This window comes from Ornithorhynchus anatinus, chromosome 10, assembly GCF_004115215.2.
Source record: "Ornithorhynchus anatinus isolate Pmale09 chromosome 10, mOrnAna1.pri.v4, whole genome shotgun sequence".
In the NCBI taxonomy this organism is placed as follows: Eukaryota; Metazoa; Chordata; class Mammalia; order Monotremata; family Ornithorhynchidae; genus Ornithorhynchus; species Ornithorhynchus anatinus.
In genome coordinates this window covers 8,989,163-9,016,230 of record NC_041737.1, presented here as the reverse complement: position 1 = coordinate 9,016,230, position 27,068 = coordinate 8,989,163, and the positions used below count along the sequence as shown (strand labels likewise).

The 27,068-nt window shown below is 47.4% G+C and overlaps 1 protein-coding gene across 6 annotated transcripts in view; it reads left to right on the top strand.

Moving 5' to 3' along the window:
- The window catches only part of CCDC158 (coiled-coil domain containing 158), a 56,513-nt gene that overhangs the window by 18,386 nt on the left and 11,059 nt on the right, over positions 1-27,068 (top strand). For all 6 annotated transcript variants that reach the window (XM_029072689.1, XM_029072690.1, XM_029072692.1 and 3 more), the window contains 9 exons: positions 11,300-11,419; positions 13,087-13,284; positions 14,031-14,513; positions 16,364-16,553; positions 18,017-18,169; positions 18,520-18,632; positions 19,183-19,341; positions 21,380-21,472; positions 22,561-22,689. In XM_029072689.1, the coding sequence (XP_028928522.1) occupies positions 11,300-11,419; positions 13,087-13,284; positions 14,031-14,513; positions 16,364-16,553; positions 18,017-18,169; positions 18,520-18,632; positions 19,183-19,341; positions 21,380-21,472; positions 22,561-22,689 (1,638 nt within the window). The remainder of the gene's footprint in view (positions 1-11,299; positions 11,420-13,086; positions 13,285-14,030; positions 14,514-16,363; positions 16,554-18,016; positions 18,170-18,519; positions 18,633-19,182; positions 19,342-21,379; positions 21,473-22,560; positions 22,690-27,068) is intronic.

Here is a 27,068-nt window from a genome sequence, read left to right as displayed (position 1 = left end):
TTTTGGAAACATTCTAAACCATATCCAGGGCAAATTAAAATAAATCAAAATAGCTTTAGTCCTTTTAAACGTTGCATTTGAACTGTACAATACATCTGTTGTTAAACGACTATTGTAAAGTGACTTACTTCTCTTCATTGGACCCGGTAGAATTAGATGCCCGTTGATTGGTTTCATTGTGTTTTTTTCTTCAGTAGCTGTCATTATTGCAGGGCTCTCTGAGACAGAATTTCCCCATCACATGCTGTAAACCCAAGTCTCTAATTTCTACAATACGGTGTTTTGCCTTCACTGGAGAAGGAAGCTTAATGCAGCAATAATTTCATCTCGTTTTGGCAGAATTCTCTGCCTCGGGCAAGATTTTAGTGAATAATGCATGAACTATCTGAAAACAAATGCTCTTTTCCAGCCCCTACTCCATTTCTACATAATGGAAAGAGAGCAGAGCCGGAAGTCAGGAAACCTGGGTTTTCATCCCAGCTCTGCTACTGGCCTTCTGTAATAATAACCGTGGTGTTCATTAAGCACTGACTGTGTGCCAGGCACTGTCCTACGTGCTGTGGGAGGGTGACGAGCATATGGGTTGGACTCGGTATCACTTTAGCAAATTCTTCTAACCGGCCCGGACCTCGGGGTGCTCGTCTGTAAAATGGGGATAATCATACCCGCCTCACTCTGTCTCACGGGAAATGTGAGGGTAAAAATGAGATCCAGGAATTGATGAGGCGCTTAGTACAATGCTCTGCCCATAGTGAGCGCTCAACAAATACCATTGAATGAGTGAGGTTCAAAGCGCCTGGGTAAACTCAAAGTGCTCTATGGATGCAGAGTGCTCTTGGTCCCGTATTTGACTTTAACGAGGAAGAGTTGAATAGCTTCCGATCTATTTCCTTTACCTGCACTTCATTCCCGGTTATTGTGTCTGAAGAGACTGTGTGCCGGTAGGAAAGAGGAAATTAAAGGAGATAGCATGTATTTCTGAAAGCTAGGCAAAGTAGTGGCAAGAACGGCATCTGAATCCAGAAGGAGGGAATCGTAAGGGCTATTGGGGGTTTCCCCGGCTCCGGACCTCCGCGTGGTCAGAACCAAGACGAATGATTCTTCCTAACCCCCAAACACTAGGAGAAGCTGGTGTGGGAAGGCTCTCTGGGATAGCCCGCAGTGACTGCTGTCAACCAATTAGTACAGTGCTCTGCACATAGTAAGCGCTCAATAAATACTATTGAATGAATGAACCAATCAATCGAGAGTATTTATTAAGCGCTTACTGTGTGCAGAGCACTGTACTCCAGTACAACGGAGTTGGGAGACAGGTTCCCGGCCCACTTTACAGTGTAGAGTGAGACATGAGTAGAAGTGAATAATTTGCACGGACGTGAGTATAAATGAATAATTTACGTCGAAGCTCGTTGTGGGCATGGAATGTATCTGTTCGTTGTTATATTGTACCCTCCAGCATGTAGTACCGTGCTCTGCACACAGTAAGCACTCAATACATTCGATTGAATGAATGAATGGCTAATAGTATTTGTCAAGTGCTTACTATGTGTCAGACTCTGTACTAAATGCTGGGTGGCTAAAGGCAAATCAGGTTGGATACGGTCCCTGTCCCTCGTGCGGCTCGTCGTTTTAATCCCCATTTTGCAGTTGGGGTAAAATCAGGGACACAGAGAAAATCGGAGACACAGAGAAGTGAAGTGACTTGCCCAGGGTCACACAGCAGACAGTGGCGGAGCCAGGATCAGAACCCAGGTCCTTCTGACTTCCAGACCCGGGCTCTGTCCACGAGCCAGCCTGCTTCTCTCCGGACACAAGTGGTGCGGCGCTGAAGGTGGGGTGAATACCTGGTGCCCAAAGTGTACAGATCTAAGTACACACTCATGTTCTCTCACTGGCTTTCACTTCCCAACGGAATAATCAGGTGATGATGACGATGATGACGATGGCATTTGTGCAAAGCACTGTTCTAAGAGCTGGGGAGGATACAAGATGATCAGGTTATCCCAGGAGGGGCTCCCAGTCTTCATCCCCATTTTACAGAAGGGGTAACTGAGGCCCAGAGAAGTGAAGTGACTTGCCCAAAGTCACACAGCTGACAAGCGGCAGAGCTGGGATTCGAATCCATGACCTCTGACTCCCAAGCCCGGGCTCTTTCCACTGAGCCACGCTGGTGATCATGTGGAGCGCTGTTAGCGAAGCTCACGCCTTGCCAGGATCCTTCAGAAGCAAGTGTATATTATTCCCAGCTCAAAACATGGCATGAAAGATCAGAAATGTCAAAGCTGAAAGACTTGGATTCAAAAAAAAAAAAAGAGACTGGTCCTCAAAAGACTTTTTAATGGTATTTGTTAAGCGCTTACTACGTGCCAGACACTGTACTGAGCGCTCGGGTAGACGCAAGATAATCGGTTTGGGCACAATCCATGCCCCACATGGGGCTTTCACAAGTCTTAATCCTCATGTCACAGATGAAGCACCTTTTTAAAAAATTTTTCTTTGTAATGGTATTCGTTAAGCGCTTACTATGTGCCAGACACCGTATTGAGCACTGGGGTAGACACAAGATAATCAGTTTGGGCACAATCCATGACCAACCTGGGGCTCATAAATCTTAATCCTCATATCACGGATGAGGCACCTTTTTAAAAGTTTTTCTTTGTAATGGGTATTTGTTAAGCACTTACTATGTGGCAGACACTGTACTAAACACTGGGGTAGACACAAGCTAATCAGATTGGGCACAGTCCATGTCCCATATGAGGCTCACAAGTCTTAATCCTCATTTCACAGATGAGGTGACTTTTTTTTTTAAATGGTATTTGTTAAGTGCTTACTATGTGCCAGACACTCTACTGAACACTGGGCCTGAGGCACAGAGAAGTGAAGTGATTTGCCCAAGGTTACACAGCAGACAAGTGGTAGAACTGGGATTAGAACCCAGGACCTCTGACTGCCAGAGCTGTGCTCTTTCCACCGGGCCACACTGCTTCTTTTAAAATAAAAACAGATGTTTTCTTTCAGGGAAAAAAAAGAGACAGATTGGATGAGTAGGGACATTTTAAAATGTAACATAAAAATAATTTATATTCGTGTTTTTCCATGATGCCTTTTCTATTCTTTTCTTTCCATGTTTTTAGGAACGCCTCCAGACTTTCCCCGTACGAATTTGGACCAGTAGAAGCTGTCACTCTTTGCTCTGTAGCCTTGGCTTTACTCTTAACTTTCACTTTTTTCACCCCCAAAATAAACCACGGTCTTTCTCCCCAGTTGATTTTTTTCCTATTTCAAAACCAAACGGGGGCCAAATGCCTACTTCCCCAGTGGGCGTTGAGTAGCACTGGCAAGAGCCAGGTCTAGCGAAGAGAAGCAGTGTGGTCTAGGGGAAAGAACCCGGGCTTGGGAGTCAGAGGACCTGGGTTCTAATCCTGGCTCCGCCACTTGTCTGCTGTGTGAACTTGGGCAACTCACTTCACGTCCCTGGACCTCGGTTCCCTCATCTGTAAAATGGGGATTGAGACTGTGAGCCCCCCGTGGGACAAGGGCTGTGTCCAACCCGATTTGCTTGTATCCATCCCAGCACTTAGAACAGCGCTTGGCACATAGTAAGCACTTAACTGATGCTATTATTATTAATACTAATACTAATAATTATTGTTATTCTTCACTGCTCTGTGCCTCAGAGACTTCACCTAAAAAATGGGGATGAAGACTGTTAGCCCCATATGGGACAGGGACTGTGTCCAATATGATTATCTTGTATCTGCCCCAGCGCTTAGAACAGTGCTTGGCACATAGTAAGTGCTTAACAAATGCTATTATTATTATTAATACCGATTTATTATTATTAATACCAATATTACTACTAATTATGATTGTCATTCTTCACTTCTCTGTGCCTCAGTGACTTCACCTATAAAATGGGAATGAAGACTGTGAGCCCCATGTGGGACAGGGACTGTGTTCAACCTGATTAGCTTGTATCTCCCTTAGCGCTTCGTACAGTGCCTGGCACATAGTAAGTCCTTAACAAACACCGCCCATTAATTATTATTATTATTATTATTTTATTAGCACTGGAAAACTCTGCTGGTTCCGTCACTGAACCTCAGTATATTTTCTGCCGTACTGACAGTAAGCGAATCTCTTACTGTCCCCGCCCAGTGTCTTCATGAGGAAGAGACACAAAAACAACCTCCCCACCACCCACACGCATAATCTGGCAAAACGGGAAGCAGCGTTCCTGGGAGTCAAAGGACCTGGGTTCTAATCCCATCTGTGCCAGTCGTTGGCTGCGTGACCTCGGGCAAGTCACTTCCCTTCTCTGCGCCTCGGTTCCCTCAACCTGAAAATGGGGATTCAATACCCATTCTCCCTCCTACTTAGACTGGGAGCCCCGTGAAGGACGGGGCCCGCGTCCGGCCTAGTTGATCCGTGTCCTCTTCAGAGCTTAGAACGGTGTCTGGCACAGAGTAAGCGCTTAACAAATACCAGAATAAAATTGGTTCCGTCAGGCGATCAATCAGTCGTATGTATTGAGCAATTAGTGTGTGCAGAGCACTGTCCTAAGCGCTTGGGAAAGTACAAAATCACTGTCCATGAGAAATCTAAGCCCCACCGATCCGGCGGACAGTGGCCAAAAGGGAAGAAAAAAAGAAGGATGGTGAAAGGGAAAACCGGTGCTGCTATTTAAAAAGGAAAGCAATCCCTCGGAGAGAAGTCCTAGCCGTTAGCATTTACACAGAGCCCTTGAAGGAGGTTTTCGTTCCAGGGTTTCGGCTGCTATTTCAAAATTTTCCCCTCTCACTGTCCATTAAATAGCCTCTGGACTGAGAATTCAGCTCTACGTTTTAAATCCCCGCACAAAGTGAAAGGTAAAAGCAAAGTTTCAGCTCTCGAGTCAGTGCTGCCAGTCCAATCCAACGCTTCTTCAGGGGTCCGGAGGAACTTCTGTCATCTGTAAAATCCTAGAGGGGAAAGACAATCCCACATTGCGTGACTGCTCTGCTAGTCAAAGCCAGCCCTGACGGTGCTCTGGACCACATTGTTCGGATTGCAAATAGCCACAGAGTCAAGATCGAAGTTAAGTCAAGAGTGGGTTTGCGTTTTCAGACAGCTACGCCCCCAGACAGTAACGATTTATTCCAGAACGATCCTAAAGAATGTGGATTTTTTGCTTACTATTATCTGTGCCTTCTTGTCTGAGGGTAATCGGAATATTCAGCTTGGTAGATTTTGCATATCTGCAAAATTGGTCAAAAGTACACGGCCCCGTTTTAGTTACCACGGCACAAGAGAGGAAAAATGTTTCCTTATGGACCTTAATGGAGCTTCTTGGGGAAAAAAACCCAGAAACTACGAAAAAGCTTCTTCCGTTTTTCTGTGTTGTTAAAGCCCAAACTGTTTGTTTCCGAGAGACCAAAGCTGGGAGATTTATATTAGCTGAGAAAATCCATCCTTTCCTTTGACCTGACAGGTTTCTGGTTTCCCAAAAAGCCATGGAATTTAAATTTCTATAGCGTCTTGTGTGAAGTGAATTTGCAAAGCACAGTTGTAATAGATGAGGTTGCTTTTCACTTCTCCTAATGCCCTGCTAGCCTTTACGGGCAGTAGAGTTTCTTCACAAGACATCCTTCCTATCCCGTCTCTGTTGCATGTGTGTGTTTGTGTGTATGTTTATATTTATATATGAGAAGCAGCGTGGCTCTGTGGAAAGAGCCCGGGCTTAGGAGTCGGAGGTCATGGGTTCGAATCCTGGCTCCGCCACCTGTGAGCTGTGTGACTTTGGGCAAGTCACTTCACTTCTCTGGGTCTCAGTTCCCTCATCTGTCAAATGGGGATGAAAACTGTGAGCCCCACGTGGGACAACCTGCTGACCCTGTATCACCCCCAGCACTTAGAACAGTGCTCTGCACATAGTAAGCGCTTCACAAATACCAACGTGATGATGATATGTAATGCCAATCATATTTATCGAGCACTTACCGTGTGCAGAACACTGTCCTAAACGCTTAGGAGAATACGATCATAGCAGAGTCGATAGACATGTTCCCTACCCACAAGGAGCTTGCTGTCTAAATAATCTCCATTTTACAGATGAAGAGACTGAGGCCCAGAGGAGTGAAGTGACTTGCCCAGGGTCACACAACAGACAAGTGGCGGAGTCAGGATTAGAACTAAGGTCCCTTGACGCCCCGGGCCCATTCTCTTTCCACCAGGTTATATGGCATCTCTATTCTATTGGACTCTCCCAAGCTCTCGGTACAGTGTTTTGCACACAATAAGTGCTCAGTCAATACGAATGAATGAATGAATGAATGAATGAATGAATGAATCTCAGTTACTCCGCAAGCCCTTTGGGTAAGGGAAGACTATGGAAAGAGGGGATTGCAGCCCCCAGGCTGATAGACACACCCTGCTTGGGAGGAGAGGGATCGGGATGCTTAAAACCTAGCATCTCTCCCATATCATGCTCTCCCAAGTCCTTAGTACACAGTAAGCGCTCAATAAATACCATCGACTGATGGACGAGTAAAGCATTCCAGCCGTGGTGCTTGATGAGGGGACGACTGGTAACAGGAACGGAAGCGTCTCGATTTTGGAGAAGCAGCCTGGCCTAGTGGAAAGAGCACGGACCTGGGAGTCAGAGGACCTGGGTTCTAATTCCGACGCCACTGCTTGTCTGCTGTGTGACCTTGGTCGAGTCACTTCATTTCACTGGGCCTCAGTAACCTCATCTGTAAAATAAGGATTAAGACTGTGAGCCCTGTGTGAGACAGGGACTGTGCCTAACCCCATTATCTTTTATTCATTCATTCATTCAATAGTATTTATCGAGCGCTTCCTACGTGCAGGGTACTGTACTGACCCCTTGGAAAGTACAGTTCGGCAACAGATAGAGACAATTCCTACCCAACGATGGGCTCACAGTCTAGAAGGGGGGAAACAGACAACAAAACGAAACAAGTAGGCAGGCACCAAGAGCCTCAATATAATCTGCTCCAATGCTTAGTACAGTGCCTGGTACAAAGTAAGTGCTTAACAAATGCCATAAAAAAAATGTCCCCCCAGTGGTCCTGGCACTGACAGTTCTGACTTCTCCATCATACCTTTCCCCAAGAAGGAGTCAGCTTTCTCAATCAGTGGTATTTAGTGGGTGCTTACCATGCGCAGAACACTGTACTAAGCGCTTGGGGCGGTCCAGTATAACAGAGTTGGTAGGCCCGTTCCCTGTCCACAACGAGACACTAGTCAGGGGACTGTAAGGTTTCTCCCCAAAGATCCCAGGGAAAATTCGGCCTTAATATGTCATTTGTCCTCAGGCATTAGGCGTAGCACACCGTCTCCGCTCCGTCTCCGCTCGGCTCCACGTCAAAGAGACAGTCGGAAGAAGGGTTAGACAATCAAAAATCAGGAGGGTCACGTTAAACCCAGCACATGTTTGGAGACACACAGACAAAAAAGATCCAAAGATACATTATGAGATGCCAACAGACACCCACAGACCTAGAAAGGCCAAATTACAGCATTCTGTACACGATAAGCTCTCGATAAAGACTCTCGATTAATATAAATGATATTTTCCATTTCCTAAAATTGGTAAAAATCTAGGTGTTTACACAGAGATATGCAAAGTACGACACCTTAAGAACCTAACCTTTTTTACCGATTGAGTGACTCATAAGACTTCGAGGATTGCCGCTGCAGTGTTAGACATATTGAATGTTTTTTGAAGGTGTGTTAGGTTTAAAAAAACAGTTTCTCTCTTGCTCTATTTGCATTTCAGGTCAAACTACAAGCATCTGTCACTATCATGGAATATCCAGAAATAGGCTCCTATCTCTGCATGTACAGATTTTGGGGCACGAGATAGAAAACTAGAAACCCAATAAAAAAATTCATTATGTTAATCCAAGCCCTAAAGTCTATTTCTGGGAGACTTGGAGTTATTGAGCAGTGAATATAAACGGATTTACCGAGTTATCCACCTGGATGACTCTTCTCTCATTTATTTTCTTGGAAATATTCCCACCTTCGAAATGGCTTATTCGGTCTTCAGTTTTACCCGATTGGATGATGAAAGAACTGGTTCAGTAGTGTCTTGACTAGCACAAAGGTACTTGTGTGTATCAGCAGATTGAACGGTTCAGGGGGAAGAACACAGGCAGACTTGAAAACTACTTGCGGAACATGTCTTGTGGTGTTTTCATTGTAAACCCTAGGGCAATTCCTCCTGGAGGATCTTGACTTCTTTTTCTAGTGATATTTAAGTACGTATTATGTGTCAAACGCTGTTCTAAGCACTGGGGCGGATACAAGTGGATTAGTTTGGATGCGGTCCCTGGCTTGCTCGGGACTCACAGTCTTAGAGGGAGGGAGAAGTTAAGTGACCTGCCCAAGGTCACACAGCAATCCAGGATTAGAACCCAGGTTCTTTGGCTCCCAGACCCGTGCTCTTGTTTTTGGACGGTATTCGTTAAACGTTTGCTTGCTATGTGTCAGACGCTGCTCTAAACGCTGGGGTAGATACAAGCTCATCAGATTGGACACATTCTGTGTCCCATATGGGCCTCACAGCCTGAATCCCCATTCTACAGATGAGGTAACTGAAGTACAGAGAAGTGAAGACAGACAAGTGGCGGAGTCAGGATTAGAACCCAGGTCCTTTCGACTCCCAGCCCCGGGCTCTTTCCACTAGGCCACGCGGAGGTACATGTGTGAACTAGGGCAGCCGGAGAGTCTTCGTCTTCTCTGCTCTTATCTGTTTTTCATCATTTCTTTGGCCGCCTACATCATATTGGAGGGTTATTGATTTGTTCCTTTCTCCTGCTAGAGACAAGCGGTTCCTAATAATTGTGGTATTTATTAAGTGCTTCCTATGTGCCGGGCACTGTACTAAGCCCCGGGGTAGGTATGAGCTAATAGGGTTGGACACAGTCCCTGTCCCATTTGGGGCTCAAGGTCTCAATCCCCATTTTATAGATGAGATAACTGAGGCCCAGAGAAGTTAAGTGACTTGCCCAAGGTCACAGAGCAGACAAGAGGAGGATGCCAGGCCCGTGCTCTTTAGGTCACACTGCAGTTCATCCTCCGACGAATACACTAGCAGTCCCTGTGTGGTGCCAAGGACAGTGCTTGGCACATAGTAAGCGCTTAACGGATACCATCATTATCAGTGCTTGGCACATAGTAGGCGCTTAACAAATATCATCATTATTATTATTATGAGGTACTCTTTCAGTCAACTGTATTTACCGAGCACTTCCTGGGCTTCCTGGGTTTCATTTCAAGCCACAGGCGTCATCCAAATAGGGAGGGGGAAAAGCATCAATCAATCAATCAGTCAATCAATAGCTTTTCTCCAGTACAAACTGCCTGCAAAGCTCTACTTTTTGGGGCGAGTACAAGATAATTGGTATCTGTGATTTCTGCACTCAAGAAGCTTACACTGTAGTCTAAGAACCATCTTAGAATCGTCCTCTAGGCCGTCAGCTCGTCACGGCCAAGGAACGTGTCTGCTAGTTCGGGCGGCTTAGTACAGTGCTTTGCTCCTAGTAAGTGCCAAATAAAAGCCGTTGATTAATTGACTGGTAAGAGCCATCGTCTTCAGACAAGACCTTTGGAACAGGCCCACATGAATGAGATAAAGTACAATCTAAATCCTTATTCCTTAGAAGATGCCGTAGCAGGATGGCATCTTCTAAAAGATTCTCGTGCTACTTTCCTGGTCTTTGGTCTTTGTGGAAGCGTGAGTTGATGGGGAAAAAAAATTAAGGAAAAATTCTTCCCAATTTTACGTATATCATTATTTGGGTAATAATGCAGTCTCCAAGTAAACCTCTGGAGTCTTACCATGTTAGCGACTGTGGCTTAAGGTTTGCATGTCACTGCCTCCGTAAATGGCAATCTATTCAAGATGACTGTGAGCCCGTTGTTGGGCAGGGATTGTCTCTATCTGTTGCTGAATTGCACATTCCAAGCGCTTAATACGGTGCTCTGCACACAGTAAGGGCTCAAGAAATACGATCGAATGGACAAATGAAGCTTGGTTTGAATTTACAAGTTTCAAGTCGAGACTGAATTCCGTAACTTGTAAACTGTTGGGGCTATGAAAATAAACAGGTCTTTCCCAGTTTATTCTATAAACCCTCTTCCTTTCCAACCAACAGAAATGGCCCCAGCATATTTATCCATTTTTTCTTCGGATTCTTTTCTTTCTCTGGGGAAATGCGTTCTCAGACTTTGCTCTGGAGCTTTTGGTCCATTCTTTGATTTGTTCGTTTATTAAATATCTTCTGGGAGCACAGCACTGATTTGGGCCCTGAGGAGATTGCAGAAAAGAAGCAAATACGCAGTCCCTGCCCTACTGAAATCTACAGCTTAATGAGAAAAACAAGAGGACCCTCAAATAGACAACTCACAAGACAGAGCTAGAGAACAAAGAGAGAGCTAAATGCAAAAGAAACTGCGCAATACTGCATTACTTGAAATCCAAGACCAGCTCCTAAAATTGTACGCCTCTAGAATGGAAAGATTATTTTCCGAAGCAAATTAGACCTCACTTTTCTAATTACTTAATATTTGCTCAGCTTTGAAATTGTCACCGTTTTATGATATTCACTGGTAAAAAGTAACTCCTCCATGCACAATTCTGCGCTTCTGTTTTCCCAGTGCTGTCACCAGATTCTACTTCCACTTTCCCCCCTCATTCACAGTCCGATGAGGCAGAAAACAAAATGGAGATATGGAAGATTGACAGTTTGGCAACAAAGGGGTTTATGTATTTATTTGTATTAATGCCTGTCTCACCCTCTAGACTGTAAGCTCATTATGGGCATGGGGAGTGTACTCTCCCAAGGGCTCAGTACAGTGCTCTGCACACAGTTAGCGCTCAGTAAATATGACTGAATACGAATCATCAACAGCGTTCCCTCCACCTGGATTACAAGCCTCGGGCAGAGTGAATGTGCTCAACCGTCAGTGTAGAGTCAATCCTCTACCGTTCATCCTCTTACGATTACAAAGATGGAAATGTTATACAGAGCGGAGGATGTCATATGGCTCACTGACTAAGTTACTTTCAAAATAAAATTAAAAATTTTTCTGCACCCGCGGAGTAGACCGAAGGACAACCTCTAAGACGCCGAGCGTTCCGGGCCAGACTTTAACGTCTAGGACTGTGCTTGGCACATAGTGAGCGCTTAACAAATATCATCATCATTATTATCTACAGGGATCCACATGATTTTTCCATTAGTCACCGAGGACATCACCCTCTGTGTGATTTCTGCTCATCCTTTAGGTAGAAGAACTTGAGAAGCAACTGGCCCTGTCCAACTCGCAGCTGACCGAGGCTCGAACGGAGCGGGATCAATTCAGCCAGGAATCCGGGAACTTGGACGATAAAATCCAGATGATGCTGGTAGGACTGTCAGGGGAATAAGATTCCCCCCAAATACTTGCAGGCCCTGAAATTTCCCAAGGTTTCTACACATCAAACTTCATAAAGTCCGTTATTGATGCATAGTTTGTAAACGGCTACGGGAAGGACACATTTTGCAGGTGAAAACGTCCCATTTTCACACCTTTTAAATGGATTTTATTATGCTGAAGTATGGTAAAGGGATGATCTGTGGAACTCCCTTACATTATAAATTGAGGTTTGGTTAGTAAAGAGTTTCAAAGCAAAAAGTACTGAATTCACAAATGAGGCAACTGAGGAATATGGAGTTTTGATGAGCTTGTAAATAAGCATTTTTTTTAAAAAAAATGATTCTGATGTTATTGTTTTAAAATGCATTTTTTAATGCAATAATGGAACCATAATTGTTCTCGGAAGCGATATCATTAGAATGTATAGTTCTAACATACATATTATGGTATACTAGTATACCTGAATTTCTCTAGAAGTCTTTAAAAATGTATCACTCTAAAGCGTTTTCAATGGGGTTCTGACCAGAGGTGGGGGGCGATAGATTAAATGACCTTTCAATGTACCTTCCAGCCCCATGGGTCCGCAAGTCCTTTTCGATTTCTCCCCCCGTCCCTAGCGCCCTCCGCATCTTGTCCTTCTTTTCAACTGAGCAGATATGATGCCTTGTCTTGTCTTATGCCGTCGAGTCGTTTCCGACCCATAGCGACACCGTGGACGCGTCACTCCCACAACGCCCCGCTCTCCATCTGCAATCTGGTAGTGGATCTGGAGAGTTTTCTTGGTAAAAATCTGGCAGTGGTTGACCGTTCCGCCTCCTTCGGCACGGTAAACTCGAATCTCTGCCCTGGACTCTCTCCCGTACTGCCGCTGCCCGGCACGGGGGAGTTTTGGCCTGCAGCCGACGGCCCGCCGCTCGCTAGCCACGGCCCAAGCTAGGAAGGGAACGGAGCGGCCTCTGCTCGACTCTCCCTCCCGTAGTCGAGACTGGGAGAGGACTGGAAACTCTCCAGATGAGGTCCTGAGAGGGGAGATATGACTTACTTAGGTGATTCAAAAGCTAACTGAAGGCAGAAGAGCCCTGGGGCCAGACTCACTGGTATCTGCTTTGGCTGTGGCCTGTCAGAAACCCTAAGAATGGTTTGAAGGACGGAGGCCAGTACCTTCGGTGCTAACCGCGGGAGAATTGTACCCCGAAATAAAATTAAAATTAAAAATGTTGAGAAAGGTAAAGACAGAATGATAAAGAAATTTGCACAGGCCTTGAGGCTCTTCCTTTCCATGTTATAAGGACACGTGAGGTGAAACAAGAGAAGCAACGTGACCTAATGGAGAGAGCCCGGGCTTGGGATCAGAAGGACCCGGATTCTAATCCTGGCTCTGCCACATGTCTGCTTTGTGAATTTGGGCAAGTCACTTCACTTATCTCTGCCTCACTTACCTCAGCTGTAAAATGGGGATTAATCTGTGAGCCTCCTGTGGGACAGGGACTGGATCTAACCTGATTTTCTTAACCTGATGATCTCGTATGTGCACCAGTGCTTAGCACAGGGCTCGGTACATAGGAAACGCTGAACAAATACCCCGATTGTTCCAACCAAGAGGTTGGGTTGGATTATTTGGTGGGAGAAAGGGAAAACTTTCCTGTCCTCCTGTAGGCAGATCTGCATAAAAAGGATAAGGAGCTGAGCCTGGAAAAGGAACAGAATAAGCGCCTTTGGGATCGGGACACAGGGAACAGCATAACCATCGACCATCTGCGCCGGGAACTCGATGACAGGAACATGGAAGTGCAACACCTGGAATCGCTGGTGAAGAAGATGAAGAACGATTCCCAGGATCAGATGGAACGGCAGGTCAGGGCCGGGGCCAGGAAGAACTGGAGAACAGCCATTCATTCATTCATTCGATCGTATTTATTGAGCGCTTACTGTGTGCAGAGCTCTTGGAAAGCAGCGTGGCCTAGAGGAAAGGGCAAGGTCCCGGGAGTCAGAGGATCTGGGTTCTAATCCCGGCTCTGCTGACCTTGGGCAAATCACTTCACTTCTCTGTGCCTCAGTTCCCTCCCCTGCAAAGTGGGGATTCGATAGCTGATACCTCTCCTTAAACTGTGAGCCCCGTGCGGGACTTGATTGTCTTATATCTTCCCCAGGGCCTAGTTCAGTGCTTGGCACATAGTAAGCGCTTAACAATTACCACAGTTATTAAGTTATTATTATTACAATAGGCCAGGCTAATTCCATCTGTAGCCTCTGTCCACCCAGTCTCCCGAGGAATCTAGTTAATCTCCCCCACGTGATAATAATGCTACCTGCTAAGTGCTTACTATGTGCCAAACACTGTTCTAAGCGCTGGGGTAGATACAAACTAAATCAGGTTGGACACGGTCCCTGTCCCACAAGGGGCTCACGCTCTTAATCCCCATTTTCCAGATGAGGTAACAGAGGCCCAGAGAAGTGCAGCGACTTGCCCAAGGTCACACAGCAGACAGGTGGCAGAGCTGGATTAGATCCCAGGTCCTTCCGACTCCCAGGCCCGGGCTCTATCCACTAAGCCACACTCTCCATCCGTCCGTTGATCTCTCTTTCCCGTTGCCCTGTAGATGGCAACCATCCAGGAAAAGAATGCGAACCTCGAGAAAGTGTCTTGCTTGGCCACTCAGCTGGAGTCGACCAAAGAGATGCTCCGCAAGGCGGTGGAAGAGTTGACCGCCAAGAAAATCACCCTGGAGGCCTCCGAGCGGACGGTGGCCGACCTGACGGCGACTTTGCAAGAGAAAGAGAGGGCCGTCGAGGGGACCAACGCCGAGGTCGTCCGGCTCCGCTCCAGGGTGGACGTGAAACTGCAGGAGCTCCAACACCTGAAGGAGGAGGGAGAGCACCTCCGGAACGTCCAGTCTGACTGCGAGGCCCTGAGGCTCCAGATGGCCGAAAAGGACAAGGTGGTGGACATTTTGCAGCAGCAGATCGAGAAAATGTCCTTACTGGTCGGCCAGCACGGCCGGACGGCCGGAGCCATGAAGGTGGAGAAATCTCAGCTTGAAAAAGAAGTCAACGACAGGAAACTGGAACTACAGGAACTTAAGGTTATTGCTATTATTATTCTCATTCTCATTATTACTGTTGTTATTATATTTGTTAATCGATCAATCCGTGGCATCTCTAGACTGAGAGCTCGTTGTGGGCGGGAACGTATCTGTTTGTTGTTGTATTCTATCCTCCCAAGTGCTTAGTACAGTGCTTTGCACACAGTAAGCGCTCAATAAATACGATTGAATGAATTTATTGAGTGCTTACTGTGTGCAAAACACTGTACTAAGCGCATACTAATGTTAAGCACTTACAGTGTATCCAATAATAATAATAATAACGACATTTGTTAAGCGCTCACCACGTGCTGAGCACTGTTCTAAGCGCTGGATTAGATACAAGGCAATCAGGTTGTCCCACGTGGGGCTCACGGGCTTAATCCCCATTTTACAGATGAGGGAACTGAGGCCCAGAGAAGTGAAGTGACTTGACCAAGGTCACACAGCAGACAAGTGCCAAGCCGGGATTAGAACCCACATCTTCTGACTCCCAAGCCCTTACTCTTTCCCCTAAGCCACGCTGGGGAGGGGTCCATTCCCCCTCCCGCTTCTAGACTGCGAGCCCGTTGTTGGGTAGGGATTGTCTCCGTTGCCGATTTGTACTTTCCAAATGCCTAAGTACAGTGTTCTGCACATAGTAAGCGCTCAATAAATACAATTGAATGAACGAATGGATGAGTAGCCACGGGTATCTAAGCCTTCCAAGGAACAAACCTCTGAAAGTCTTTCTATCTCCCACGTTTATAGGGTAGCTTTTGAGCCGCCAGAAGGTGAAAAGAAAACCGTCACTGGTATGGAGCAGAGCGAGCAGATTTCCCTCGTACTGATAAGCGGTGTGGCCTAGCGGAAAGAACACGGGCCTAGAAGTCACAAGACCTGGGTTCTAACCCTGACTCGGCCACTTACCTGCGGTGTGACCCTGTGCAAGTCACTTCATTTCTCTGGGCCTCAGTTCCCTCATCGGTAAAATGGGGATTAAGACCGTGAGCCCCACGTGGGACAACCTGATTGCCTTGGAAAATTAGGATAAAATACTGCTCTCCCTCCCTCCCTCCCCATCAGATCCTGAGCCCCATGTGGGACAGGGACTGTGTCCAATCTGATGATGTCGTATCTACCGAGCACTTAGTTCAGTGCTTGGCACATAGTAAGTGCTAAACAAAAACCGCAGTCATTAATCAGTCAGTGGTAATTATTGAGCATTTCCTGTGTGCAGAGAACTGTGCTAAGCGCTTGAAAATGTACAGAATAACAGAGTTCGTAGACATGGTCCCTGCCCACAACATTCATTCACTCATTGAATCGTATTTATTGAGCAGTTGCTGCGTGCAGAGCACTGTAATAGTAATAATCCTTATGGCATTTGTTAAGCGCTTGCTATGTAATAATAATAATAATAATAATAATTATAGTACTCGTTAAGCGCTTACTATGTGACAAGCACCGTTCTAAGCGCTGGGGTCGATACGAGGTGATCAGGTTGTCCCTCGTGGGGCTCACGGTCTTCATCCCCATTTTACAGATGAGGGAACTGAGGCACAGAGAAGTGAAGTGACTGGCCCAGGGTCACCCAGCTGACAAGTGGCAGAGGCGCGATTAGAACCCACGAGCAAGTGCTTGGGAGAGTGGAATATAAGGATAAAGAGACACGTTCCCTGCCACATCATTATTATTATCATTATTACCCTTATCAGAGCTGGTACCAGCAGTGACACCCCCAGCAGTGACCTCTTGCCCCTCCCTCCTCGGCCTCTTTCTCTTCCTCGACTTTCTCCTTCGTCATCACGTCCAGACCCCTACGCTTTAAAATCGAAGGAGAACCGTGCCGTTTTCCTTTACGCCGACAGGTCCTGAAGGATAAAAGAGATTCGAGAATCCGGGAGTTAGAGGCCCAGCTGAGCAGCCTGGACCTGGAGAAGAACCAGCTGGTGAAAAGCGGCACCGAGCGGCTCCGGGCCCTAAAGGAGCTCAAACTGGAGAGGGAACAGCTGACGATGGAGGTGAAAGCCAGTCGCAACGAGCTAGCCCGCATCTCAGGTAGGCCGGGGTGGCTCAAGTGGCTGCTAAATAATAATAATGATCATAGTAACTAAGGTACTTGTCGGGCGCTTACTATATGCCGAGCGCCGTCCTAAGCACTGAGGTAGATCCAAGTGAATCTGGTTGGACACGGTCCCTGTCCCACATGGGGCTCACGCTCTTATCCCCATTTTACGGAGGAGGGAACTGAGGCCCAGAGAAGTGAAGCGACCCGCCCGAGATCACACAGCAGACGTTTGGCGGAGTCGGGATTAGAACCCAGGTCCTTCTGACTCCCAGGCCCGTGCTCTATCCACTAGGACACGCTGCTTCTCTTAAATCGGAGGGAGGCAGTGCAGAGAGAGGGAGTGTTAAAAATAGGAAATCTGCCTGCTGGGTCAAATAGCATTCCCAGTTTGGGCCAGGAGGCCTTTCCAGTTCAGTTGTTCCCCAAATGGGCATTGATGAGTGGGATTCGAAACTTATGGGGCTGAGTTGGTTTATTCTTTTTTTTAATGGTATTTCTTAAGCATTTACTACGTGCCAGGCACCGTTCTCAGTGCTCCACTACGTACGAGGTATTCAGGTTGGACACGGTCCCTGTCCCTCATGGGACTCACAGTCTTAAGCCCCATTTTACCGATGAGGTCACTGAGGCCCAGAGAAGGGAAGGGACTTCGGGCCAGTCACACGGCCGACAAGCGGCGGAGCCGGGATTAGAATTCCCAAGCAGGATTAGAACTCTGACTCCCAGGCCCCGGGCTCTACCCGCTAAGCCACGCTGCTTCTAACTAGCTTTCGGTCTGGTCAGCTCTAAGAAGCAGGAATTAGTTCCAGCCCTTTTGTTCCTCCAGAGGAGTTGTGAGGCAGAGCCTCTCCTCGGGGAACCCACCAGCGCCCAGGGAAATGAGGGAGGTAGGTCTTCCGTTCAGTCATGCGTTCGCTTATATTTATTGAGCACTTGCTGTGTGCAGAGCACTGTACTAAGCACTTGGGAGAGTACAATATAACAATAAACAGAAACATTCCCTGCCCACAACGAGCTTATAGTCTAGAGGGGGGAGACAGACGTTAATATAAATAAATGACAGATGTGGACGTCAGTGTTGTGAGGCTGGGGTCGGGGGGGATGAATAAAGGGCGACGCAGAAGGGAGCGGAAGAAGAGGAAAGGGGGGTTTAGTCAGGGAAGGCCTCTTGGAGGAGACGGGCCTTCAGGAAGGAGGGGCATCGTCCGTCGGATACGAGGGGGGAGGGCGTTCCAGGCCAGAGGCAGGACGTGGGCGAGAGGTCGACGGCGAGCTAGACGAGATGGAGGCGCAGTGAGGAGGTGAGCATTAGAGAAGCAATTCCTGGCACCGGCTAGTGGCAGCGGGAGAGTCCCACGCACTTCAGAAGGGACCATCCCCAACCGAGACTGGGCCTGGGCAATTCTGGGACCCCTGGGCGGTGTCACTTACTATTTGGTTGTCTGTCATGCAGAGGACTATGAGGTCTTAAAGAGGAATTACCGAAACAAAAGTGAAGAGATGGAGTGCACCACGCAAAAATTGAAAATGCAGCTCAAGTCCGCCCAGGCCGAACTGGAGCAAACGCGAATCACTTTGAAGTCGATGGAAGGAGCTGATGGGCAAGGTCTGCCGGCTCCACATGTTGATTGATTTTTTTTTCCCCTCTTATATCCTGAGTCCCTTAGGATCAGCTTTGCAAAAAAAGACTGAGCTATCTCCCACTGTGGGTATGGGGGGGATTCGAGGGCAGGAGAGGAGGGTGGGTCCCGAGCCAGAGAGGTTCCCTCCGGTAGCTTTCCCTCCTGCCTCTGCTTTGCCCCCAGCCCCTCAGCCATCTCCGTATGTCCCGGAGGGCCCAGATCGGAGTCCCCCGAGGCCTACCGGGGGCTTCGGGTGAGCCCCTGGACCCAGCCGCCCCGGCTCGCACCCGGGGACATCAGGCACGCCGACCGTCGACAATCTCGATTTCCACAGCTCTGAAAGTCGCCATGGGAATGCAGAAACAAATCACCGCTAAGAGAGGACAAATAGATGCCCTGGAGAGCAAGATTCAGTTCTTGGAAGAGGCCATGGAAAATACATCTAAGGTCAGGAGGGCGCAAAATCAGAGGATCCCCCGATCGATTTGCAGCATCAAGCTGGGCCTAAAGCTACCGTGAGACCGGGAGCCTTGAAGCAGCGTGACATAGTGGATAGAGCACTGTCCACTGTGATAGAGCCCCTGTCCCACGTGGGGCTCACAGTCTTTATCTCCATTTTGCAGATGTGGTAACTGAGGCACGGAGAAGTCAAGTGACTCGCCCAAGGTCGCACAGCAGACAAGGGGTGGAGCCGGGATTAGAACCCACATCCCCTGATTCCCAAGCCCGTGCTCTCCCTCTAGACTGTAAGCTCGTTGTGGGCAGGGAATGTGTCTGTTATCTGTTGCATCGTACTCTCCCAAGCACTTCGTACAGTGCCTAGTAAGCGCTCGATAAATAAGGTTGAACGAACGAATGAACTAGGTCACGCCGCCTCTTTGACTTCTCTAACGAGCAAGGATAAATCGCTCGACGGCGTAACGTACCTAGCAATCAGACCGTCCCACCGTCAGACCGTCCGATCACCTCAGAGATCATTTCTCCTCCTTTGATCTAGGAGAAGGATTTCCTCAGAGAAGAGAAAATGAAACTGAACTTAGAGCTGAACTCCATTGCCACCGAAAAAAACAAGATGGCGGGGGAGCTGGAGATCCTCAAGTCCCAGGAGCGGCGTTTGAAGGAGAAGGTGGCAAACATGGAGAACGCCCTGGATAAGGTGCCCCTTACCTCTTTGCTTAGAACGATTTGGCTTTTAATGGACCGATATTTTAGGTGAAATTACTCGGGTCTGTCATTTCAACCGTTGAGTTTTGACTCCAGCACCCATCCACGTGACCATAAGGACGTCCCTTGTCCTGGGCCAAAGGGAACGTCGGAGAGACATTGCGCTCACTCAGGAGTAGGCGACCCAGTTTCAAGAAATTTGGGGAAACTTTTTCAGGCCTCAGAAATGTGACCGGAAGACTCTGTCAGTCAGTCAATCGGTGGGGTATTTATTGAGCGCTTACTTAGGGCAGAGCACTGTACTAACCCCTTAGGAGAGTATGATACAACAGAGATGGAAGACGCATTCCCTGCCCACAGTGAGTATACACTCTAGTCCATTCACTCGTATCTGTCGAACACTTACCGTGTACAGGAAGCTTACGGTCTATAATGCTGTACTAAGCGCTTGGGAGAGTACAACACCAGAGTTGGTAGACACGATCCCTGCCCACAGCGAGTTTATGGATGGCCACGTCACAGACTGGATCACTCTTGATTCTATTTATCGTGATTATGTTGTCTTGTTTTTGTCCGTCTGTCTCCCCCGATTAGACTGTGAGCCTGTCATTGGGCAGGGATTGTCTCTATCTGTTGCCGTAATGTCCATTCCAAGAGCTTATTACAGTGCTCTGCACATAGTAAGCGCTCAATAAATACTATTGAATGAATGAAGGAAATGAACGCACAGACAGCTCGGTCGTCTGCTTTGGGTTAAGGACTTGGGTTAAGGTGGGAGCTGGAATGTGGACTTGTTGTGGATTCCTATTCCTGGCTCCAGTCCTGGCCCTACCCTAAAACCCATCCTGACGCTGAATCCGTTCCTCTAACCGCTAACCATTCCTCTAACGGGGATGTAAAATAGCCAAAGATTGACTCGTGCTTTTCGGAACATCGTCGATTGGAATCTGTTGGCAGTTTAGGCACTTGGAGTGAGACAGTTCATCATTCCCCCTCATGCCTTCCCTTGTGAACTGAAAGAGTGATCCAATCTCCCTAAACATCTAACCTACACTATGAGCCCGTTTTTAAACTGTGAACCCGTTGTCGGGCAGGGATTGTCTTTATCTATTGCCCAGTTGTGCTTTCCAAGCAGTGCTCTGCACATAGTAAGCGCTCAATAAATACGGTCGAATGAATGAATGAACCTACTAATCATTCAGTCAGTCAGTCAGTGGTATCTATTGGGCACTTACTTTGTGCAGAACCCTGTATTAAGTGCTTGGGATAGGTACAATATAGTTGGCAACGTGCTCCCTTCCTTCAGGGGGCTTGCAGTCTAATTGGATGTTAAAAACACGCAGGTGAAGGAAGTAAATCAGTAGAAAGATGCACGGTCTAATTGGATGTTAAAAACACGCAGGTAAAGGAAGTAACTCAGTAGAAAGATGCAAGCACAAGTGCTATATTCATTCATTCATTCATTCAATCGTATTTATTGAGCGCTTACTGTGAGCAGAGCACTGTACTGAGTGCTGGGGAGAGTACAGTAAAACACTAAACAGACACATTCCCTGCCCACAGTGAGCTTACAGTCTAGAGGGGGAGAAAGAAATTAATATAAATTAATAAATTACAGATACGTGCGTAAGTGCCGTGGGGCTGGGAGAGTTAGGGAGCAAATTAGGAGGACACAAAAGGGAGTGGGAGAAAAGAAATGGGGGTTTAGTCAGAGAAGACTTCTCGGAGGAGATGTGCCTTTGATAAGGCTTTGAAATGGGGGAGGGTCATTGTCAGAAATTAATGGTCTGTTGGAGAATAATTGTCTGCTATAGGGGTGGCGGTGAAGTGAATACCTAAATCCTTAGGAGCTGGGACTAGGTACTTGAGTGAGGCAGTTGGAAGGGAAAATTGGGTTTGGGGGGGATTGAGAGGTTGATCCAGGAAGGCTTCTTTGAGAAGACATGATTTCAATAGGGCTTTGAAGTCGGGGAAAGTGGTCTTTCATTCATTCATTCAATCTTAAAATGAACGTGGTTATTCTGCTGCAGGCTTCGTTGCAGTTTGCAGAATGTCAAGACATCATCTTGCGTCAGGAACAAGAATCAGTGCGCTTAAAACTCCAACATACTTTGGATGTCAGAGTAAGTTCTGCCTAACAAACTGCTCACGAGCTGAAAGAACGTACGTTTTCTCAGTGTTTGTCGGAGACCTCTCTGGCCCATACTTAAGCTTTTTCAGGCTCCGCTTGACATGCTTCCCTACTCTAATCTCAAACCGCTAACTCAAGTGATGCGTTTGAAAGCTCTTCTGGCATCATCATATTAATAATGGTATCCGTTAAGCGCGCTCCGCGTCCTATGTGCCGAAGGAGACGCAAGAAGATGAGATCAGACACGGTCCAAGTCTCACACAGGACTCGGAGTCTAAGAGAGAGGGAGAACAGGGATCTTATCACCATTTTAGAGACAAGGAAGCTAAATGATAATAAAAATAATAATTATGGAATTTGTTAAGCACTTACTATTTGTTAAGCACTGTTCTAAGCGCTGGGGTAGATACAAAGCAATCAGGTTGTCCCACGTGGGGCTCACAGTCTTCATCCCCATTTTACAGATGAGGTCACTGAGGCTCAGAGCAGTCAAGTGGCTTGCCCAAGGTCACACAGCAGACAAGTGGTAGAGCCGGGATTAGAACCCACGACCTCTGACTCCCAAGCCCGGGCTGTTTCCACTAAGCCATGCTGCTTCTCTTAGCTTAAAGAAGGAAAGTGACTTACTCAAACTCACAGAGCAGGCCTATGGTGGAGCTGGGTCAAAAATACACCTAGTATTATTATTATTTATAAATACAATTGATTGATCCACTGATGGACGGCTGATCTGAACCGGTAATATCCTGACAGACCGTCTGATGTCTAGACTGTGAGCCTCTCATTGGGCAGGGATTGTCTTTATCTGTTGCCAAATGGTACTTTCCAAGCGCTTAGTACAGTTCTCTGCACACAGTGAGCACTCAATAAATACGATTGAATGAATGTCCCTCTTTTCCCCTGACAGACCATCTGATGTCTAGACTGTGAGCCTGTCATTAGGCAGGGATTATCTGTATCTGTTGCCCAATTGTACTTTCCAAGCGCTTAGTACAGAGCTCTGCACACAGTGAGCGCTCAACAAATACGATTGAACGAATGAATGTCCCACTTTTCCTTGTCTTTCATATTCTCCGGCAGGAACTTCAAGGCCCAGGATACACCTCGGGTTCTTCCACGAAGCAGCGGCTTCCACGAGCCTCATCTCTCCCCCGCCCGGCCTCTTCTGTCTTACCCACTGCCCGTTCTTCCCTGAACTACGCAACTACGGTAAGCCCCCGGCCGGTTCCTGTACCCCGGGGTTTCGGACGTCTGATTTTGATTTTTAGTTGAGGGGAAGGAGGGAAAATAGCAAGGGTTGTCTATGGACATCTTCAGTTTGGGCCTTACGGAGACTCCACAGCTTTCTCTATGAGGCAGAGAGGGGAAATAAATAAGGCTGGATTCGACAAGCAAGTTTCTCTCCGGGTAAGAGCTCACTTTTCTTTTCCCCCCGAAAACATTCGATGATATCTCATGCGGATGACAGCAAGTTATGATGGGAGAAAAGGACATTTAAATATTCACATGTAAAATTCTCCGGTTGCGAGAGGGTCAGAGCTCTAGGCTTTCAAGATAACTTCAGAGGGAGCTAAAATAGGCAGCGCTTAAAAAGGAAAGGCCAAGTGGGGTATATTTAATTCTCCTTTACCAGGATCTCTGCTAGGGGACCTGGCTTATACATCAGTATTTGAATTTTCTCTCCCACTAGTTAAAATCCATCATTTTTTCCCTTCTAACGATTTCCAGTGGGGTTTTTTTTTCATTTTTTAACAGCTCAGCAACAAAGTATGCAAGAACTTAGTGCCCAGGGGTATCTCAGAATTTTTGTCTGCAGTGGTTTTCCTTAAACACTTACTAAGCGTGGGGTCGATACTCGTTAGTCAGGCCAGATACAATCCCTGTCACCCATGGGGCTCACATTTCTATTTCATTTTTTCGGCTCGTTTCCCTGCAGTACTTTATTGCATTTCAAAATTAGTAGCCATTAGTCGTAGCTCTACTAACCAAATGGAAAGAAGAAACAAGAGGGCAAAATCCAAGGCAAATGTGCAGATGTGAATTTTAGAACGCAAAATAAAATTCACCGATGCAAATATTACTATGCAAAATGAAATGGAGACAGTAGCTGGGCTTGGGAAACAAAACCATGCTTAGCATTTAGAAAGGGAACGTTTCTTTGTTCTGGAATGCTCTGCTGTCGTGATGGGCAGCTGGTGGTTTATTGGCGGGCATAATTAATTCCCTAGAACCCAGGGCCACCTGGAAATGTACAAAGCAGATCCACCCAGCTAAGAAAGCCCCAACTGGCCCAGGGGCGGCGACTGGATTTTCTTCAGACATGTCAGACAGTCAGTCATATTTATTGAGCGCTTACTGGGTGCAGAGCACTGTACTAAGCACTCGGGAGAGAACAATATAACAATAAAACGGATACCGTCCCTGCCCACAGTGAGCTTACAGACTAGAGAGCAGAGCTTGTTGGCTCTGTGTGGGGTAGGGGTCTGATTTCAGACAGCAAAATCTAGAAATCCAAAAGAATGCTGCTGTCAGTAATTCAGTTCAATTCAACTGTGTTTATTGAGCACTTACTGTGTGCAGAGCACTGTCCTAAGCGCTTGGGAGAAGACAGTATAAAAATAAACAGGCATGTTCCCTCCCCACAGTGATCTTACAGTCTAGAGGAAGAGACAGACATTAATATAAATAAATTACAGCTATGGACATAAATTACAGTTATCTGACATGACTCCAAGAGAAGCCCAAATCCATTTTTTTTGTAACGGTATTTGTTCAGTGTGCTTACTTTACTGTACTAAGCAGTGGGGTAGATACGAGTCCCACATGGGGCTCACCAGTCCTAATCCCCATTTTCCAGATGAGGTAACTGGAGCCGAGAGAAGTAAAGTGACCAGCTCAAGGTCACACAGCAGACAGGTGGCAGAGCCGGGATTGGAGCCCAGGTCCTTCTGACTCCCCGGCCTGTGCTCTATCCACTAGTCCATTTCAGCCCTGATAACCACCCACTGGCAGACACTCCAAAGCCAGCACACGCCGTTTCGTCAGTCGTTCGAAAAACAAATATTTTGAGAAGGAAGTCACCCTGCCGTTTGGACTCCGATTGGTTTTCGAAGCATCCGGTGCTTTCCTGTGAGATTTTCGACATCTGGAGGCGGTCCCTCTGGCTCCCGCCCTCCCCCCACCCCGCCATTGCCCCTATTCCCACTTTCCAGATCAACAGCTGATCAGTTGATTTCCCTCAAGGAGCCGCCTTCTCCTAGAAGGAACGCAGAAGCAGCGTGGCCTAGTGGATAGAGCCCGGGCTCGGGAGTCGGAGGTCGTGGGTTCTAACCCCGGCTCCGCCACTTGTCTGCTCTGTGATCCTGGGCAAGTCGCTTCACTTCTCTGGGCCTCGGTTCCCTCATCTGTAAAGTGAGGATTAGGACCGTGAGCCCAGTGAACTGTGTCCAACCCGATTACCTTGGATCTACCCCGGTGCTCGGCACGTAGCAGGCCCTTAATGAATGCCAGAGTTGTTATTATTAAGCCCGAGAGACCCTCGGCAGAGATGATCTCGGTCAGCCCGTGCCTCAGAATAGAACGGCCTGCTAGTCGGAATGAGCTCACGGATTTATTTTGAGCTCCCGTAGCTCACCCCTCAGCCCGGGGAGGAAGGCAGAGGGCAAGATCGAGGTGCAAGGGCCACCCCCGGCGATCACGTAACTCGTCCCAAGCCTCACGGGTCCTCTGCCGTTGGCTGGAAGGCAGATAGCCCGTCACGAAAGCCCACCGGGCATAGCTGGCCCAAGATAGATGCGATCCATTCATCGTTCCGCGGTTGTGCCCGGGACAGGGGTCCAGTTGCTAGCCAACGGCGGTGGCAATTTCAGTGCCGCCCTTTGTGCCGGCCCATCTGCCAGGGTGAAAGCGAGCTCCAGGAGGGGCGAGATGGCACCACCCACCCAACCCCCTCCCCGTTCTTGAGGCACAAGAGTCTTCAGCACGGGGTCTGCCTGGGAGGGACCCTCCAAAGGTTTGAAAACCGGGCCTGTGAGGTTGGGTCTGTCTCCTAGAAAATAGTAGTTTCGAGGCCTCGTTTTCAGACATTTGTAACTGCAGAGGAGACTCTGCGAGACAAGCAGGAATAATATTAATAATAATAATAAAGTTGGTATTTGTTAAGCGCTTACTATGTGCAGAGCACTGTTCTAAGCGCTGGGGTAGATACAGGTCATCAGGTTGTCCATGTGAGGCTCACAGTCTTAATCCCCATTTTACAGATGAGGTTACTAAGGCACAGAGAAGTGAAGTGACTTGCCCACAGTCACACAGCTGATAAGTGGCAGAGCCGGGATTCGAACCCATGATCGCTGACTCCCAAGCCCGGGCTCTTTCCACTGAGCCACGAACTTCCCTGGTACTTCATCAGTGAGAAGCAGCACGGCCTAGTGGAAAGCGCACGGGCCCGGGAGTCAGAGGACCTGGGTTCTAATCTCTGTTCCGCCTCTTGTCCGCTCCGTCACTTTGAGCAAGTCACTTCACTTCTCTGGGCCTTAGTTATCTCCTCTATAAAATGGGGATGGAGACTGTGACCCCACGTGGGACAGTGACCGTGTCCTACCTGATGATCTGGTCTCTACCCCAGTGCTTAATACAGGGCCTGGTACATAGTAAGAGCTTAGCAAATATATTTTTTTAAATGCATGGATACAGGCTGGAGTCGATCCTTTTTCCCTGATCCTTTGTTTCTTCCCCTTCTCCACTCTGGTTTAGTGAGGCCCCCAGTAAATAAGACCCTAATCTATTTAATAATAGTAATAATAATAATCATAATAATGGTATTTGTTAAGCACTTACTGTGTGCCAAGCACTGTTCGAAGGACTGAGGTCGATACAAGGTAATCAGGTTGTCCCACGTGGGGCTCCTGTCTTCATCCCCATTTTCCAGAGGAGGTAACTGAGGCACAGAGAAGCTAAGTGACTTGCCCAAGGTCACACAGCAGACAAGTGGCGGAGCGGGGATTAGAACCCCCGTCCTCTGACTCCCAAGCCTGGGCTCTAAGCCACGCCTTTCTCACCTCGCGATGAATCAAAAAGATTCGGACTCAGGAACCAGAGTAAGAATCCTCATATCCGAAGAACAGAAGACGGTAGTCTGGATTTCATGAAAGCACATAGGGTGGATTCACTCTTCGGCGTTAAGTTTAGCTTGGCTCTGAATATTTTCCGAAGCCACTCTAGAACGTTATTGGAATTAAGGAACGATGACACTTTAGATAAAGTAATTAGAGAATTTTAGTCTGGCCGGAAAACCGTGTCTGTGTGATGTGAATCGCTCGGTTACCAAGGTAGAGATTTTCAGTTTCTGAACTTCAACCTTGAATTGCCTGTTTACCCTGATAGATGTTTACTTGAACCGGGACATACTTTTGAATTTTCTGAGCAAGAGCTACGGAGGCTGATCGGTTTTTAGCGTCAGAACGTACTTTGCCTTTACTAACTGAAAAATGGCTGGTCGTAATAATAATAATTTTGATATTCGTTAAGACGTACCACGTGCCAAGCACCGTACTAAGCGCTGGGGTAGATGCAAGATAATCAGGTCCCAC